Genomic DNA, 14871 nt, shown 5'->3' on the forward strand with positions numbered 1-14871 from the left:
CTAGCTAGTACTCCCTTTACAGCTAACCTCCCCTCTTTCAGCACTTAGGCCCTCTCTCTCAGCCCTTCCTTTCCTTCACATGCCTTAGCACTTCTTCCCCTCTCTATGGCTGACCAAAGGCTGGAACGCCTTTCTGGCTACACTGCTGCTCTACCTTTTAGCCCATTGGCCCAATATTCCTTAGGTAGCCAATACGCACCTATAAATGAATGTAGGAACCCCTTAACTCAGAAATATGTCACATAAAGGCAAACACAAGTGAAAAAAATCCAAGTAAACTGCAGTTAATATGTTGAATTGAAAAACTGCAGAAATGATGTACAAGATGCCAAGTCTTTAATAAATAAACAAATATAAAATCATAAAACAGTTTGTATCCACAAGGGTTGGTGAACCTGGACCCGACACGGTCTGTGTTTTGAAGAAATACTCCTTCCTCAGGGGTCCAAAATTATACTATACTGTATACAGGAAAACCTTATGGATGACAACTGGATAAGAAGGTGTTTTGCAAGCAAAGTGGGTTCCTACGAGTTGCAGGAACAATAAATACCAGTAGACATAAATAAAGATAAAATAGTGGGGAAAAAGACCTCAGTTTGTCTTCATGGGTCAGAAAAAACTGCACCATCACCAAAAAAAAAAAAAATCGTGGAAATAAGTAAGCATCAATTCTTCTTTTGAGTTCTGTGAGGGACCAAGAATCACTACATTCCCAAACATCCAATAATTGCATTGTTTTAAAGAAGGAAACAGTTCATTCTGCAAATACTTAGCTACACATCGTGTTGTTCTCATTCCCATGATGAGCACAGCTAGGATTGAGGAGCTGTGTTTTGCTAACCAGTTCGTATCCACATGTTTTTTTGGTAATGGTGGAGTTTTTTTTCTGACCCATGAAGACGAACTGAGATCTTTCTCTCCACCATTTTATATTTCATTATATGTAATGGTATTTATGTGAAATGTATTTCTATGAGTTCCTGTATTCATTTATAGTTATTAGTGGAAATAGTGTTAAAAGGCCCTAGGTGTGATTGGAGAAACTGGGTCTCTTCTTCCTTGAAAAGAGGAGACCGAAAGGAGACATGATCAAAACATTCAAAATATTGAAGGGAATAGACTTAGTAGATAAAGACAGACTGTTCACCCTCTCTCCAAGGTAGAGAGAACGAGAGGGCACTCTCTAAAAGTTAAAAGGGGATAGATAGAATCTGTACGAACGTAAGGAAGTTCTTCTTCACCCAGAGAGTGGTGGAGAGCTGGAACGCTCTTCCGGAGTCTGTTGTAGGGGAAAACACCCTCCAGGGTTTCAAGACTAAGCTGGACAAGTTCCTGCTAAACTGGGACATATGCAGGTGAGGCTGGACTTATTTAGAGCACTGGTCTTTGACCTAAGGGCCGCGTGTGACCCAGAAGCGGCAATTCTTATGTTCTTATGAAATATACTAGGTATGCCACTGTATCCTGTGGTGGGGTGTTTTTGGGTTTTTTTTTTCCTTTTCCAGCAGCTGCACATTAGAAGCCATGCAGTCAGCGATTTTCTGCACTGGCCTCTCTTACAGATTCAGAGTAACATACAATTTGATCAGGAATGTCTGGTGCAAAAATTAGCAGGAAAAGAAAATGATTAGCAATTAAGAAACTAATACCTCGTCTTTTCATCTAGCTGTTAGAGCTGTGCACTACCATTTGGGGTATAAAATGTTAATTTTCATCCCCAAACCCCTTTTTAATCCTAGTTGCTCATGAAAGCAAGTTTGTTTAGTATTTCTACTTTAAAAAAACCCCAAGTGCTTCAGACTTACATCAGGCTCTACTGGCTACAGAAAGATGCTGAACCACTCTACATGAAGCGGTACGATTAAAAGATAAAGGACACTGGAAAGAGAGAAAAATCACGGTGTGGTGAATTTTTTTAGGAAGAAATCCTGTAGAACCGCCACACACTAAACACAGCTCCCAAATTCTAAAAATCTCAGTAACACTTTTTAATATATAAGAATCAAAAGTACATCAGTTTTACAATGTAGGAAAATTTAATACATACTCTATAAACAACATATTTACATCAGTAAGCACTATGACAGTGGCATTTTCACAAATATAAATTAATATTAATTACCATTTTAGTCATTAGGTTTAAAAGTTCACATAATTTTACAGAAAGATATTTTCCCCCCACTCCCCTCAACTATAAAGCAAAGATACTTACCTGTACAAGTGTTCTCCAAGGACAGCAGGCATATATTCTCAGTGTGGAACAATGGCATCCACGGAACCAGGTACAGATATTACCAAGCACACTGACACTTAGGCTCCTTTTACGAAGGTGCGCTAGCGTTTTTAGCGCACGCTATTCCACGCGTTAAGGCCCTAACGCACCTTCGTAAAAGGAGCCCTTAAAGTTTTTAGGCAGTGCCCATACCAAGCAAGCATATGCTGGTACCTTCTTGTCTATGTCTGTCTGTGGGACCAACTAGGGGAAGTGGGTGGGTTGTGAGACTCTATGCTTGCTGTCCTTGGAGAACACCTGCTATAGGTAAGTATTTTTGCTTTCTCTGAGGATAAGCAGGCATAATATTCTCACATGTGGGAGTCCTAAGCTGTCAGGATCATGACTCTGGATGAGGAAAGCAGACATGTAAACATAATTCTAGCAAAACCCAAGAGGGTTGGAGGGAAACTTGGAGCTTAGGAAGTGAAAAGATTCTGCAGAATTGCTTGTCCAAGCTGACTGTCTCTTTGGAGTTCTGTTCTAAACGGTAGTGTGAGGTATAGGTGTGGATTGAGGGCCAAGTAATTGTTTTGCAGATGTTCTCAACAGATGTAGAGCGAAAATGTGCTACCAAGGCAGCAGAACTCAAGGCATTGTGGGCTGTAACATGGCCCTATAGTGCCAGCCCTGGCTGAATATTCACAAAGGAGATGCAATCCACCAGCCAAGTGGAAATGGCTCTCTTCTTAACAGGAACTCCAAGTCTGATAGGGTCAAAGGCCACAAAGAGCTGGGAAAATCCTCTACGAGGTTCCATCTGTTCCAGGTAGTATGCTAGAGCATGTTTGCAGTCCAAGGTGTGAAGAGCTGCTTGTCCAGGATGGGAATTTGGCTTTGGAAAGAAAACAGGCATGGATGGGTTGAGGTGGAATTTTGAGACGACTTCAGGTAGGAATTTTGGATGAGTTTGGAGCACTATTCCATCACGATAGAATCTTGTGTAGGGAAGATCAGACACAAGTGCTTGAAGTTCACTTACATGGCATGCAGATGTGAGGACAAGTGAGAAGTTTGAGAGAGCAAATTGTGAGTGGCTCAAAAGGAGTCTTCAAAGGAGTAGATAATACAACTTTAAGATTCCAAGCAACAGGTAGAGGCTTGATAGGTGGTTTGATGTGGTAAAGTCCTTTTATGAATCTGGCTACTAAGGGATGGACATAGAGAGGCTTCCTGTCTAGGGAAGAGTGAAACACAATGACAGTGCTGAGATGTACTCAAACTGAGTTGTTTTTTAGACCTGAATAAGAGAAGTGAAGAAGTTAGTCCAGGATGGATGGAAGTGGACATGTGACATGTTCAAGAGGATGCATTGTATACCAGGAAAAAAAAATGTCATCCATTTGAAGCAGTAACAGCACTGAGTTGAAGGCTTTCTAGATGCTTCAACGACAGCAGAGACTGCAGCAGAGAGACAGAAAGCATTTACTTGTTTGGTGAAAGAAATCTTGCTGTCAGTGTAAACGATTGAAGGATGGGATGAAGGAGGGATCTGTTGCTCTGAGTCAGAAGCATTGCGAACGATTCTAGCTTGCACAGTAGGTCTAGGAGTGGGAATCAAGGTTGACATTGCCAATGAAGTGCTATGAGGATCATGGTGCCCCGATCCTAGCAAAGTATAAGCAGAGTTCTTGCAATGAGAGGTATCGGATGGAATGCACAAAAAGAAAATTGTCCCCACAGTGAAGAAGGAAAGCATCTGACACTGGGCAATTGGGGAGTTTAGAGTCTGGAGCGAAATAGGGGAAGTTTATTGTTGTGTGTGGGGGGGGGGGGGAAGCGAAGAGATCTATTTATGGTGTCTCCTATTTGGAGAAAATTTGATGCCATTTGTTGGGTTGAAGAAGTCTGCTCAATTCTCTGCTAACACATTCTGCTTCCCTGCTAGATAAACTGCCCTGAAAAGTATGCCACGAGCAGTTGCCCAAGTCCAAATATGGATTGCTTTCATGCACAGGGGGTGAAAGCCCGTGCCTCTTTGTTTGTTCAGATATAACATAGCATCCTGATTGCCCATTCAAACAAGGACTAGATTGAGGGGTCAAGTCTTGGATTATTTTGAGAGCATTGCCTATTGCTCGAAGCTCTAGGAGATTGATATAAAGAGTCTGCTCATGGTGAGATCATACTCAAATGTGGAGGCCGTTCAGATGAGTACCCCAACCTATAGTGAAGCATCTCCAGTTAGGAGTTTCTTGTGGGAGAGGGGCGAGCTGAAAGGTGGTGAGGAACCATCCAGCATTAGAGAGTGATGGAGGAACGAGATGACTACAACTGAAGCACAGAGAAATCCCATGGCTTGAGACCACTGAGTTGACAGGGTCCATTGTGGGATTCTGATATGAAGATGTGTAAATGGGGTGATGTGTACTGTGGATGCCATGTGTACCAGAAGTTGTAGGATTTGACATACAGTAATGCATGGAAGGGTGGAGACTGTTTGATACAGATGAATCATATTGTTGACTCCCTGTTGCAGTACAAAAGCTTGACCCTGTGTAATGTCTATAAGAGCACCTATGAACTCTAGAATCAGAGATGGGCGTAGATGCAACTTTTGGTAATTGACAGCAAATCCTAGTAGCTCCAGAAAATGAACTGTTGAGTTGATGGCATGCCAAAATGGTAGCGATGATGAAGCCTTGATCGACCAGTCATCCAATTAGGGAAATATGTGAAATCCCAATGAGGAAAGGGATGCCACTATTACCACTAGGCATTTCACAAGGATGAAAGGAGCTGAAGCTAGGTTGAAAGCTAAAAACTTATATTGGAAATATTGAAATCCAATTCGAAAGCAAAGATACTTTCTGTGAACTGGTAGATGTATATTTGAGTGCAAGCCTCTTAGATACAGAGAGCAAAGCCAATCGCCTATTTCCAGTAGAGGTAGTACAGAGACATGCAGAATTTCTCCTTCAACAATTATTTGTTGAGTACTTGGAGGTCTAGAATTGTTCTAAGGCCTCCAATCTTTTTTGGTATCAGGAAATATTGTAATGTTGTAAAGCACTTTGGAAATGAAAAGTGGTATATCAAGTCATAATAAACTTGAAACTTGGAGTAAAATTCTCAGCCCCTCTCCTGTAGAGGAACAGGTGCTATTGCATTTAGCTAGAGAAGGCCAACAGCTCTTGGTGAAGGAGGGTCTTCTGGAGGAAGTTCAAAGGAGAATTTCAGTGAGTGGTATGGAGATTTTCTTAACAAGTGCAGGGCATTGCCATGAGCAACAACTCTATGTGCTCATTGGTCTGATGTGATAAGAGTCTATCGCTGGTGGGAAGGTTGTAAGGAAGAATTAGAGAAATATTGTTTGAGTTGAGATTGAGGTCGTCATTTCTGTGTTGCTTTGGATGGAATCATTGAGCAGCAGGTCTAGAAGAGGAAGAAGACTGATTATAGCAGCATTTAGTGTTGTAATGAGGTAGAATATCCTTTGAGAGGTTTGTGGTTTAGATAAAGTGGTCATGGTACCTCTGTGTGCTACTGATCTTATCTGCAGCTTCCTCAATTTTTTCTCCAAATAAGTCATCTCTCTAGCAAGGCACATTTGAAAGGGATTTGTGAACGGAAGTTTCCAGATTTGAGACTTGAAACCAGGCCAACCTGCGCATTTGCTATTGCAAATGTTTGGTAAGAAATCCAAAACCAAAAAAAGGAAAGCAAGAAACTCCACAGTGGTAAACCAGTTAAAAAAAAAAGTAGGGCCATTTATATAGCCCAACTTTTTCTTGATTGATGTCCAGGAAGAAACACAGGCATCAAAATAAATTGATCACAGGCATCAAAAGCTGCTCTAGCCATAAATTTTTTAGTAGTGAACAAGTTCTTAGATAATTGTTGAAACTGTATTAAACTGTCCAGGGAAGAAACTCCTCAAAGTCTGACAACTGTTTCAGCAAAGGTTTAAAATAGACATGTAAAATTGGTAGTCCATAATTCTGTTGAGGAGCACAGATGACTGGTATATATGCTTGCCAAGAGAGTCTAATTTTTTTTGGCTTCTCTACCTGGAGAAGCAGTAGTGTGAGATTGTGAGCTGTATGAATGATTGAGGGCAGACTCTACCACTAATGAATGGTGTTGAACTTGAGTTCTGTCAAATTCTGGATAAGTTTGAATTCTGTACATTGTGTCTATTTTTCTAGGAGCTACTTGGACTCTTAGAGGAGTCTCCCAGTTTTTACATAAAGTATCTTTCATGACTTTGTGTAAGGGCACTTTAATGCATTCATTTGGTGGTGCCTCAAAATTAAGGTGTTTGCAAATTTAAGAATAATGCTCTTCCTCTGTTTCCATTTTGATGGTCAAGGCCTGCCCTATCTACCTTATAAATCTAGTAAAATATATACTTTCTGGTGGAGATATGTGTCATTGAGCAGGAGGTGAAGGATCAGAATGTATACTTTAGGACTCTTCTGCTGAATATTCTGGTAACTTTTCTTATGAGTGGATGGAGGTATCTGAATCAGACTACTCAAAGTACACCTTACTAGGTGAATCAGGGAGTGTGCATTGACAGGAGTGTCAAATGCGCATCAAGGTGCAGGTGGTTATTTTGAGGCAAAATTTCTCCACCAATGATGGATCCATTGAGTGGGTCTGTGTCAACTTTAGTGCTCGATGTCGAGCATGAGTGCATGACCTTGTCCTTAATTGATGCTCAGACATATCCCTCAGGCTGAGTTGATGCAAGCATGGAAGACTTTAATGCCTGTGAAGACTGCGACTGCAGTAGTCCCGAAAGCTCGTCTGAGCAAAGCCCAGTTCTCCTGCTGGACAGTCAGTACCAGTACTGGAAGACACTGGCATGGAAGCAGTCTGCTGTACCAGATGGTGTGGCATGGAAGACAGTGGTATCAAGGCATACCTATGAAACATCTAGATGGAAGGAGAATAGTCATCCATGCGTCGCCACTGTACGTCAATGACGTCAATGCTTGGGAGGATGCAGGGGTATGCTTAGAAGGGGGAGAATGTTTGTGCTTCTTAGCTTTCTTATGTGCTAGGTCCTTTGATACTTGAGGCATCGATGAAGATAATGTAGATACCTGCTGCTATAAGGACCCCAACATCCACAATGCAGTGTTGATGAACTTGGCACTGTTGATGTTGAGGTCTAGAAGGCTGAGCTTTGGGTTCTGAGTTCCCTGCCATGCTTGATATTGATACTGACACAGTACCAAAACGTTTTTGGAAGTTTTCAGGATCTGAGTGACCTATTTTGAATATGGAAGCAGAGGACACAGTTAATGTCCCGATGTTCGGGACCTAGACAATGGATACACCAATTATGTTGATCAGTACCTGATGTGGTCCAATTACATTGAGAGCATTTTTTAAAGCCATTTGATACTATCTTTTGACATGGAGGGGAAAATGGCAAATACAGAATCAAAGTGCTTAATGGCCTGGGGAGCTTGAGTAAAGTATCCTGAAAATGATCTATGATCCTGGGTAAGAGAAAAAGCTCCAAGTGGAAGCCAAAAACGCAAAAGTTGACAAAATTAATTAAAATCGGGATAAATAGTTGAACACAGTTAAAACAAAGAATTATGTCAAAAAATTATGAAAAATAAAGACAGGAAGGCACAAAAAAGTTAAAAACTTTGACACTCTGAAGAGAACACTGAAAACACAATTAGACACAATTTCTCAGCTCCATGGAAACTAAGAACTAACTGATGGTCTCGCGAACCGGCACGCACATGGTATGGGCACTGCCTAAAATTTTTAACTAACAGTGCAACTGGTGGTGTCTTTACTGGGTTCCATGGATTACATCACCCCACATAAGGTAATATTATGCTTGCTTGTTCTCAGAGAAGAGAATAAACAGCCTCTGGTTGGCCAGCTTCCTTTCAAATCACTTTTCCAGGTATCTATCTATGCCAGGCATCTTTCCAACAATAACTCTTACAATAGTCCCAAACTGGTCTAGACAAAATTTCAGGTGCTAGTGGAAAGTGCACAACAAATTCAAAGGCTTGGCCACTAGCCTGTGAAAGATCCAACCATTTTCAGTCTTCTTACCAAGAAAATTTTTTTAAAAAATTCCAAACCAGTGGCAGCTTCTTCATTTCCTTTGAAGAACCTTACAGAACTGTACAAGAATACAGTAACGTAATATGGTAATACAACATACACAACAATTCTATGTCACGTCTGACCCTTTCCACTTGGCTTCTCCAGAAGAAGCACATTTTCAACTCTCTGGTCCCATCTCCGGTTTAACAAAACTCAACTGCGTGTATTAGGTTTGATAAAACAATTTGCAATGGAAGGTCTAGCACAAAATATAGCTACATTATTATCTTTTTATAGTGACACTAAGCAACTCTAAGAGGTTTTTCCAGAGGGCCTGCTAACCATTTGTATGTTTGCTTTTGTCACAAACATTTTTGGCTAAATATTCTATGTCTAGAAACTAGAAGAAAACTCATATAGAAAAAGAATAAATGAAATTTAAAGAATACCCTAAGAATGTGATAAGCTTTTTGGGATGACTTCACCTGAATAGGTACATAGCAAATAGAATCCTCCTAGAATTCTATTTAAAAAAAATCTAGATCTGTGGCTGAATTTCTTCTGCATCTAGTTGGAGAAAATGTGGTTAGATTTAGGTCAGGCGTTTATACAACTGCAGTGGTGTGGACACATTTTTAACCTATTTGCTGACCTGTTAAATTGAAAAAACCTCTATCCTCAACCTTTTCACGTGACTAAATCTTTGTACTTCATGATTACCTGGCTAGATTTGCCTCCCTCATGGGATAAATCCATCTTACAGTGACTCAACTATGAACAACTCGTTCCTAATATGCAAAGCAGAATAAACGAATGTCTGAACAGGAAATGCACATTTTTGTATTGTCTGCTTGAAGTCACTTAGCATCACAGGAAAGCTGACAGAGAAAAAGCTCTGCAGAAAAAAAGGAGCCTTCACGTAATATTTCAAAGGTGCCAATGGCAAATAACATTCAACAGGGTTTAACATCGTTCTGTTACAGACTTTTTTTCAACCGCACCAGGTTTCAGAACACTCATGAATTACATCCCACTCTACTGCATCTGACCGGTTGATGCTGGACAATGCTATTTGAAAAGAGTCAGCATGGGTGAATTGTAAAAGAAAGAGGTGACCTGGAGTCCCTTGCTAACATAACCTCTTTCAAGGATGCAAAGGACGAGCTGTAACACAGAATGACTACATACTGTAAGAAGAAATGGGTATAAATAAAATCCTATCCATAATTGAGCGTTTATTGAAAGACGAGATCAAACAGACAGGAACCAATTAAGACTGTATAATCTCAAGGGAAAAATGTAGGTCTTTTCCTATTGGTTTACTGGTAAACAGCAGGTTTTTCAGTAGAATTTAAACCATATAATGCTACTTTCCCAGTCCACCTCTATTTATAAGGAACATTTAATGGATATAGGATACCTACCTAACACAACCATATGCAACTCTGAAGTTCTGCACCTTACATATCAGTGCATGCTTATCTTTAGGCCATGTAAACATCTAGAAACGGGCAAGGGAAGCCAGCCAATACTGATTTTGTTTTATCTGTTAATGTATAGTATTGCAGAGGATTGCTTAATTTGTTTGCTTAATTTAAAAAGATAAGTACTGCTGAAATACAACACACATTGGGGCTCATTTTCAAAAAAGAAAACCATCAAAAAAAGTGGCATCAAGGGGCAGATGGGCATTTTTTCTCGCCAAACCCTTCTAATTTGCTATTTTCGAAACCCATGTTCTGTGGTGGTTGTCTGCAGTGCTCTAAATCTCAAGGGGACATGTCAGAGGTGTGGTTTGGGAGGAACTAGGGTGAGCTTATGATTTGGACATTTTTCTGCAATAATTGAACATGTTAGAAAACGTCGAGTTTGGACGTTTGTGACAAAACCTGTTTCAACAACGAATAAGTGCCAAGAAGGTGCCCAAACTCATCAGATGACTACTGGAGAGACAAAGGCAGGACCCCACCCCACACTCTCACGGTGGTCACTGCTGACCCCCTCCCAATCCCCACAGAGGTGAATAAAACAGTACATGCCTGCATGACAGTTTCAGATGTTATGGCCGGTCCTCTATTAGAGCAGCGTCCTGGAATAACCTGGTGGGGACTCAGGCCCATGTCCCACTCAAACTACTACACTAATGGTAGAATATGTGAGCCGATCCTAATCCCACAGAACCTACATATATAGTAGGTGACACCTGCAGGCATAAGGTATGGTGTGCAGTTGGGTCTAGTACAGGTGTGGGCAACTCCGGTCCTCGAGGGCTGGAATCCAGTCAGGTTTTCAGGATCTCCCCAATGAATATGCATTGAAAGGAGTGCCCGACTAGATTAGGGCCTCGAGGACCGGAGTTGCCCACCCTTCGTCTAGTAGGTTAGAGCAGGGGTTCCCAACCCTGTCCTGGAGGACCACCAGGCCAGTCGGGTTTTCAGGATAGCACTAATGAATATGCAAGGAGCAGGTTTGCATGCCTGGTACCTCCATTATATGCAGATTTCTCTCATTAGGGCTATCCTGAAAACCGGACTGGCCTGGTGTCCTCCAGGACAGGGTTGGGAACCACTGGGTTAGAGCGTTATGGCGAGATGCGTACCTAAGCCTTTTTATGTGAAGCTCACTGCAGTGCTCCCCTAAGGCTCCCCACTGCTCTGCTGAGATGTCCATGTGAACAGTCTATTCAAAAAATGCCAGCTCCTCCTACACTTCATGCACTTTTCTTTTGGATGTGTTTTTACAAAAATGGTTCGAGCACATCTCAGAAATGGCCATTTTCGAAACAAAACAAAATGTGGGTTTTTGTTTCAAAAATGGCCATGTTCACTACTGGATTTTTGTGAGTTCTGCAAAACATCCAAACTCAGATTTGCACATCATATCGAAAACGCCCCTCACTGTGTACATTGCATAATACTTGTTCGCTCTACAGTAATGCCTCGAGCAGCCTTATAGAGAGGGATCAATGAATCATGGCTTATTCCCCATCCTCTCCTCTCATTACATCTTTGCTATCAAAAAAACGGATCATTCTCAGTGTTTACTAGCTGAGCTGTAGCTACTTCTACTCCTTCAACGCAGGATAACTACCCACTAAAAATAAATACGTTTAGCATTAAGCTAAAAAAGAAGTGTCTGGCAGCTACTAAGGGCTCAAACAGCTTCAAACACTTTACACTGGTCTGGGCAGCATTTGCCTTTTGCTCCACGTTATGGCACAATTTTTTCTATATATTTTATTTATGTGGAGACAAAAATATTCTCTCAATATTATTTTTATTTTACTTTATAAATGCTATGATGCATGCTACTCATTCTTTTAACAATACACTTCTCCCTCCGTATTCGCTGTGATAGGGGATTAACAGACCCGCAAATACAGAAAAACCGCAAATGACTTTTTCATATGTTATTCATTGTTTTCTATTAAAAACCATCGTGAATATGGTGAAACTGTGAATAACATGGTGGGAGACCTGGCCTGTTCCTGAAGGAGAGGCAAACCACGATGAAGAAAGTGCTGGGAATGGGTGATTTTTCTCTACAAATGCATGGAATCAGTGATTTCTCTATGCAAGCTGACGTAATTTGGGGGAAAAGAGCCAGCAAGTTAAAAACCGTGAATAATCAAAACCGCGAATGCTGAAACCATGAATACAGAGGGAGACGTGTACATATTTTTCATCTTCCTGCCCTTTCCCAAAGACTAAGAATCCTCTCCCCAAAATAAGGAGCTGCTAATACTTCCTAGATAGTCTCCATCAACACAATAGAACGGTGCTCTTTTTTTTATCAGACATTATCACAAACAGGTTTAATAGTTTTGGATTTACATCAACTGAAAACACTATTCCTATTTAGGAAATGTTGCCATCTGACGAAAGAAGTCCCTATATTCTCCTCTCTTTAGAAGGCTATGTTACAGTTTTGTTTGTTGCATGGCTACTCTTTCGGGGTTCTCAACTTCATTGTTAGTTATAACCAAATGCCAGCTAGTTTTAATACTTGAGAATTGGGCTCCTAAGACTATCATCTTTCAGAAAGTGTAGATCCTATTTGTATCCAAGCCTAAGTCTTACCTTTATCCTACTCCAGGCTTGAGCATTTCAGAGACATTGGCATTTTCTTGGATACAATTGGAAAAAAACTATATTTAACAGTTGGCGGACAGCAAGGAGCAGGATGAAAAACAGCAATACTTCAGGCCCTGGCTGTGATGTAATCATTCCTACAACTGTTTTGCAGTAAGACTTTGGATTCTATACCAAGGGTAGTCAAGTTTTTGCAAGCTTTTTTTTTTCATTTTCCTGGGTAATCAGGTTCATAGCCAAAGATTTTGCTTTTTTCTTTATGCCCTTAACTGTTAAGATGGCTCATAATTGCAGACTCTATTCAATGCAAAGCTTCTTCTATTTTGTATCCACTAAGAAATAATCAGCTGTTAAGTTTTGTCAGACGCTTTCAATAGTCAAAATCACTTGTAATTCTGCCCACAAATTGTTCATTCAATTCTTTGGGTCCTGTCACTATGTCTTAACATGCTCTGCATCGGTGTTTTGTTGTTGGGGGGGGGGGGGAAGCCATAAATGGTGGCATTCAGAGAGAAGGGGTGAATCTGCTTCTTACACTTGCTATGCTATCCTGTGCTGGGAGCATCACTGAAATATCTGACCAGGAATAAGGATGCTAGGTATATTTATATGTTTTCTTTGTGTGCTTTTTTTTCTGGTTAACAAGACTACAATGTGAGGTTTGACCGGAAAAGTGGGGCTCAACTTCATATCATAAAAAGAAAAAAAAAAAAAAAATCAGCGACACACAGGTCCATCAACAATGATGGACCTGCAAAAAAAACCAAGAAACAGTGTTTGGGTTTAATCACATACAGTTCAACACTCATCTCTGCCTCGTGGAAATCATTCTGACATAACCCATAGGTTTATTCCAATGGCCAGCCAGATCAGCTGACAGGAATGCCTAGCTAGCTGAGAGTGTACAACTTGTCTTCCTTGCTTTGGTTACACCAAAATTAATCTCCAGTCCATTTCTACTCCACTGTTGCATCTGTCAAACATTTGTTGCATCTCTTTTCTCAAGGCTTTATGAAATCATGGTAACTCCCAGTGCATGAATCATATTCAAATTCATCTGAAATAATCACAGAAGAGTCAACACCTCCTTTCCTCAACAACTGCATTAGCACATAAACATTTCCTTACTTGTTGACAGAGGGTTTTGGTGGTAGGGTACAACGCCAACCCCAGTTGAAAATTCAGAAGAATGTGGGAAAAAAAAAAGCAAACCCTACCAAGATCAGCAACAACCTCCCTCAGTTTAAATCCCATGGATTTCTCAAAGTCACATGCCTTCTCGCATTAGATGCACAAAGTGAGAACACTTTCCCTTCTTGGCATCAAAGGGTTAACCACCCAATCCATAGCAGCATACTCCCGCTCTCAAGACGCCAGCTCCAATCACAAGCTCCACTGGTCAGATACAAAAAAAAACACATATGTTTTTCTCTCTGCTCTCCCCTTATTTTATGTTTTTCGGACATTCCAGTTATAATCAGTACTTTTCTGTTCTAATGATCTGTCTAGAGGAGACCTATGGTCAAGGGGTGATTTGGGGTCATGAGGAGATTTCTGAGATGGGGGAGAACGAGGGTCTGAGAGAGCAGGAGGTGGTGGTGGAAGTGGTGCTTTGTAATCTCCTTGCTTGTCTGGATGAAAGGAGCGGTAATGATCCGAAGGACCTTGACCATGATAACCCATGGCTAGCCTATGATCAGACATTCTTCGGAAATCCTGCTGGTGGTAATTCTGAGATCGGAAGTCATCTGATCTTCTGCGCTTTACATCATGATGCCGCCTATAAAAATAAGCCAAAATTAACAGAGATGGACAATGTATTTCCTGATAGCCAATACCCTGAATGGGAAAAGCTGAGGTAAAAGTAGCATATAAATATAAAATAAATGAAATGAAATCTTTCTAATCAATGGTTTAAATGAATATCCAACTTTTAAAGCTCTGAACCTGCTATTAAATTAAAACTAGTTATTTTATGTAAACATTACCACATTCTGCTTGTTTCAGAGAAAAATTGGTCACCCAAGTAAACAAATGACAGTTGGCAGCCAACTGGAAAACAACCTCCCTCCAAATGCCATCATGTTTCTATAATGCCTCCGTAACCCTTAATGGTGCGACTTCACCTTGAGTATTGCGTTCAGTTCTGGTCTCCCTATCTCAAAAAAGATATAGCGGCACTAGAAAAATCAAAGAAGAACGACCAAGACGGTAAAGGGGATGGAACTCCTCTCGTATGAGGAAAGACTAAAAAATGTTAGGGCTCTTCAGCTTGGAAAAGAGACGGCTGAAGGGAAACGTAATCGAAGTCTACAAAATCCTGAGTGATGTACAACGGGTACAAGTGGATCGAGTTTTTACTGCATCAAGATTTACAAAGACTAGGGGACACTCGATGAATTTATAGAGTAATACTTTTAAAACCAATAGGAGGAAATATTTTTTCACTCTGAGAATAGTTAAGCTCTGGAACGCGTT

General features: G+C 40.7%; 1 protein-coding gene across 1 annotated transcript in view; it reads right to left on the minus strand.

Moving 5' to 3' along the window:
• Positions 1-1976: 1976 nt before the first annotated feature.
• CHD2 (chromodomain helicase DNA binding protein 2) overlaps positions 1977-14871 on the minus strand; it is a 186355-nt gene continuing 173460 nt past the window's right edge. Inside the window, 1 exon segment of the mRNA XM_033920273.1 lies at positions 1977-14173. Coding sequence (XP_033776164.1) covers positions 13843-14173 — 331 coding nt within the window. The 3' untranslated portion in view covers positions 1977-13842.

Source organism: Geotrypetes seraphini, chromosome 14 (genome assembly GCF_902459505.1).
Source record: "Geotrypetes seraphini chromosome 14, aGeoSer1.1, whole genome shotgun sequence".
NCBI classification, from domain to species: Eukaryota; Metazoa; Chordata; class Amphibia; order Gymnophiona; family Dermophiidae; genus Geotrypetes; species Geotrypetes seraphini.